Source organism: Schistosoma mansoni, chromosome 2 (assembly GCF_000237925.1).
Source record: "Schistosoma mansoni strain Puerto Rico chromosome 2, complete genome".
Taxonomy (NCBI): Eukaryota; Metazoa; Platyhelminthes; class Trematoda; order Strigeidida; family Schistosomatidae; genus Schistosoma; species Schistosoma mansoni.
This window is the reverse complement of record NC_031496.1, coordinates 18,181,780-18,186,540: the sequence shown is the minus strand read 5'-3', so window position 1 is coordinate 18,186,540 and position 4,761 is coordinate 18,181,780. Positions and strand designations below refer to the sequence as shown.

General features: G+C 37.1%; 1 protein-coding gene across 1 annotated transcript in view; it reads right to left on the bottom strand.

Annotated features, from left to right (window-relative positions):
- The window catches only part of Smp_001590.1 (hypothetical protein), a 5,515-nt gene extending 1,287 nt beyond the window's left edge, over positions 1-4,228 (bottom strand). The window contains exons 1-5 of the mRNA XM_018795950.1: positions 4,207-4,228; positions 3,999-4,100; positions 3,769-3,958; positions 3,651-3,717; positions 3,495-3,598 (exon numbers count right to left, since the gene is read on the bottom strand). Coding sequence (XP_018650211.1) covers positions 3,495-3,598; positions 3,651-3,717; positions 3,769-3,958; positions 3,999-4,060 — 423 coding nt within the window. The 5' untranslated portion in view covers positions 4,061-4,100; positions 4,207-4,228. The remainder of the gene's footprint in view (positions 1-3,494; positions 3,599-3,650; positions 3,718-3,768; positions 3,959-3,998; positions 4,101-4,206) is intronic.
- Between the last annotated feature and the right edge of the window lie 533 nt (positions 4,229-4,761).

The following is a 4,761-nucleotide window of genomic DNA, read 5'->3' as shown; positions in this document are numbered from 1 at the left end:
ACATCGTGGATTGGTTGGAGTTAGACATAAACACCATCGGATGCCGGCTCAGTGGTCTATCGGTTAACTGCTCTGGCGCGAGACTGGTAGGTTCTGTGTTCGAATCTCGCGAGGCGAGGTCGTGGATGCGCAGTGCTGATGAGTCCCACAATGGGACGAGACGGCCATCCAGTGCTTCCAGGATTTCCCTGGTGGTCTAGCTTCAATTGACTCACGCTTTCAACTATAAAATCTTGAATTGTGTCCTCATAAAGTTTTATCCAACAAATGTTAACCAGAACTTAAACCATTCACAATTAGTTACCAAAAGTTGACGTATCATTCTGTTTTACGTATTAGTTTCAACATAGTGAAAAAAGATGAAAATATTCAGACGCTATAAAATGTGGAAGAACTGTCTACTGACGACATAATTTATAAGACTATATAAATATGAAGACCCATGTATTTTAAAAATACTTAAAAGTCGCTTCACGAAGATCATTTAAGTATCATTTAACCACTCTCAAATTCACTTAATCTGTTCACTACCAAACACCAAATAAAAATCCAAAAGACAGTAAGCGAGAATGGAAAAAACTAGAAAATGTTTGCTGAAACTACTGGGTTAATAATCAACAGATAAAATATGAGATATTCAACCATCACGATAAGCAAGCCTGACTATTAGGACCAGGTTTTAAAGCCATTTAATAATAACAGTATGGACTATAAAATCAGTAGATAGCGTTAGTGGTATATCGAAGCGATAAGCTTAATATATATGATCCAAAAGTGTGCAAGTCAGTGATTTATACCTCTCTTTCATCAATAACTTATTTAGCGATTTGATAATACTCATAAACTACTAAAAAGATGAAGGGTATTATGGTAAACAACCGTTTCGATAAGTTTTTTCTTCATGGCCTTTTTAATTTTATCAATGGTGCAATTTGTTTGCGTATATGACTCAAATGATCTGGAATCCACTACTTTAAAATTATAACACTGACTACTTTAACCAGAACAGTTGTGCAGTACTTTCATACTAGATCCATTGTAACAATAATTATGGATCTATAATTGTAGACCCTGAAGAATTTATTTTACTAATATTTTGTATACAAGCATTGCTTTAAATCACTGAATAATATATTTTATTGTGCAGACTTTCTGTTTCTTAACTTCAGTTAAATTGGCGAAATGGAGATGCCGCAATAACCTGGTTTCACGAACACCTAGCCAGTTAGGCTGATTAGCATGTGCCTTATTTATTCGTCCTTCGTTATAACAAATATTAAAAACTATCAATCATTATTATTATTGGTAGTAACATAACTATTAGTTGAGAGATTCACACACTTAGTATTACTGATAATTACATTTTGTTTAATATTTTGACGTAGTTATCTATAACTAATATTACCACTCTGAAAACTGATAAATATAATCGAACCCCAATTATAATTGTTTTGGAAATGAAGCAGTTTTTCTTCCTCCGAATAGTATTATTTATTTACTTAAACACATAAATATTTGTACAAAGTGGCACCAAATAGATATGCGCCACATAAATCATTCGACTTGTGTGAGGGCTGGGATACTACTCGGATGCCCAGACCGAAGCGCGTGGTCTCCTTAGGGGACCACACCCGGAGCCTTTGACCTAAATGTCTAATCCACAAGGCAATGGAGAAACGTCAGGAAATGAAGTCCCATGGTAGCCGGTGACCAACAACAGGTTCATGCTCCATTTGTTCCCTCAGGATCCTAGAGTTCATGTGCACCATTGGTTTGGAATCATGGTTCACTAACTGCCCTAGGTGGATCCTTCATATCCACTAACCCGATCAGGGAGCCGGACATTCGGTTTTCATCTCAATTTCGTAAGCACCACCCCCGCCGCGAGGCCGTAAATAAGACTTTCCTCGAAGTGGCTGTATACCCGTGGCCATGTGAAAGCGTTTCAAGAGGGAGAGCAGACTCTCCCCACTCTCGACCGTATCAGGGTATTAGCCTCAATAATGCTTCCACGTCCAACTAGAACTCACAAAAAGCAAACACGAAAAAACCGATTTGGTTTCAGACATGAACCTGTATATGTAGACCAAATACTAACCCCCTCGGCAGATTCAGAAACATAGACATACTTTTCGACTTCCCAATATAGTTCTACTTCTTGACCTTAAGAGGGCGTTCGATTCTGTTGGTTGTGAGGCTTTGTAGCAGAGTCTATCATTTAAAGATGTACCAAAGAAGTAAGTCTACCCTGAAAAATCTCTCTACTCGAACACCACTGATCGAGTCAGAGCTCATGAAGTACTACCATCACAATTTATTACTTCAATTGATGTTAGTCAGGGTTGTCCGCCTCCCTTATTTCTAGTTAACTTCGTCACGGATATACTTTTAAAGATAACACTTTCATCGTCAAACTTCTCAGAGCTTGATTTTCCACTTCTTGACTTGGAATACGCACATGATATAGTCTTGTTTGGTGAAGACGCTGACAAAATGTAGTCTCCTGATCACCTTAAGTAACAGTGAAAACTATTGCTTCACCATTGCTTTGCGTCTTCCAGTCAAAAGACGAGTTTAATGCCCAGAAGGATGCTCCATTTTACTTTTTGAGTATGAAACATGGCCTCTAAGAATGGAGGACATTTGTACGTTACTAGTACTCAATCGGAGGTGTCTTCGAAGCATTACTCGTATATTTTAGGACTATTGAGTAAGCAATCCCTAAGTTAGGAATAAGGCACTAGATAAGGATGGCAAACCGAATGATCAAGTAGTGAATCTTCATCAACTGAGGTGGATGAGACATGTGTTATTTATGCCCAACCACTTTCTAACTCGATGGGTGGCCTGGTGCAGGAGTAGGCTGGAAGAACGACAGCGGCACGTAAACCAAAATATGACCCCAGTACATGAAGTCAGTGACAACTGGACTGAGCCGTGTTAACAGGTGTAGACTACCTGGTTTGAGTCCGCGTGATTATCGTTAACAATGATTAAAGACTTAGTGGCATGGTTCAAAATAATTTGCGATAGTGCAGGTACATTCATTTTTCGTCTTCTCTGGAATTTTGAGCTTCTGGATCCCTAGTAATTTTTTTTCTGTTTCACTAATTTGTATTTTCTTTTCGAATCGTGTTTTTGATGCCAAATCTTTCCTATCACCACTCATACTGTTACTACCTCTTCGATTCTGGGATTCAGCCTGACAATTTCATCTCTATGCTAATAGGGTATGGCAACTTGAACTGATGTAGATACGTACCAGGTTCCAAGTTGAGACTAATTGACTAACTGAATGGCTTAAAAAACCCCATGAGTTTTTTTCTTGAAATAGTTATGAATAACCATGTACATTACGGTAAGGGCTGGGGTGGAACTAATTAGAAGCAATATTATCTGTCTGTAATGTTTAGAAAATACCTAAGGAGACTCAAGAAGTTCGAGAACATTACAAAAACTGATAAACTATAAAAGCAGAAAAAATGAACACTTACTGTTGACATCACCTCCACAGGTAGACGATGTTTCCAGCATATATTTAGTATTCGTTGGTAGTCAACTGGGCTTTTTGTTTCTCCCTTACCAATGATAAGAACCTCTGTAGAAATAATCGTTAATCATTTAGTAACATAGCACAACCATCAGCATACCAAGTGGAGGCTCCAGAATGAAAAACAAAGATAGAGACTCCTCCGAAATATTCAAAGCATCTTTCATCTTGAATGAAAAGTGTACATTATCTATAACTGAGCTAAATAAACAACATACCTTCCAACTAAAAGCGAACCGCGGAAAAGCAGCACATGGTCCAATCACCTTGACACCAGTATTTAAAATAAATCCATTTGGATTGTAAGCTGTAAAATACATTCCAGGTGTATTATAGTTAACCATTTCAACATCAGCACCGACGCTTTTCTGTGTGAATTCAAAATTTCCATTATCAGAGAGGCCTATTCTAAATTTGAAACCTAATTTCAGGATATTTCATTTCTTACGCTAGATAACGCACACACGAAGAATATTTTAGCTGTTTTAGAACAGAACGAGACTGATTCATTTATGACTGGAAAAGAAACAAATAGAATTAACTTCCAGTTCTAGTGATCAATTTAACATCATCGAAATCTAAAAAAACATGAATAAATGATGGAGTTACCACAAAAGAAAAATTGACACTCACATATAAATAAACTGAAACATTACCCCACATGGTAATGAATTAGTCTATCGAACAAAACACAAAAAATGAAAAAGGCAACGAGATATTTTCGTGAGTCAAACCAAGTGTACTTCTGATGCAATATGCACAGAACAAGAATGAAAACCACCAGCATTTTCAAAACACCCGACACAAGTAGCTAACTCTACCAACAGAAAAAGTAACCAAAAATTAACTTTCATATACTCAGCAAACAGAGGATTTAGTTAAATAAGATGCCATTATGCATGAAGAACCCTAAACACACAACTAGGACAGTTACTTAAATCATGCATGAGTATTTGATCGGTGTGCATTTTTTTAGTGTCAAGTACTGAAAGGATTAATTAAAACTAGCAGTGAAGCGCAAAGACATCACAGTCGCAGTTAAAATCGACGGCACCTTAAATGTTAGACGTCCCTTAGTAACAGCCGAATTCCATGGTCAGAAAAATATTAGGTGAATCCATATTGTACACATTAATATATCTAGACATCTAAATAATATCGAAGGACCTAAGAATTATGAATAATAAAAGGCTAAATCTGATCTGTTACTC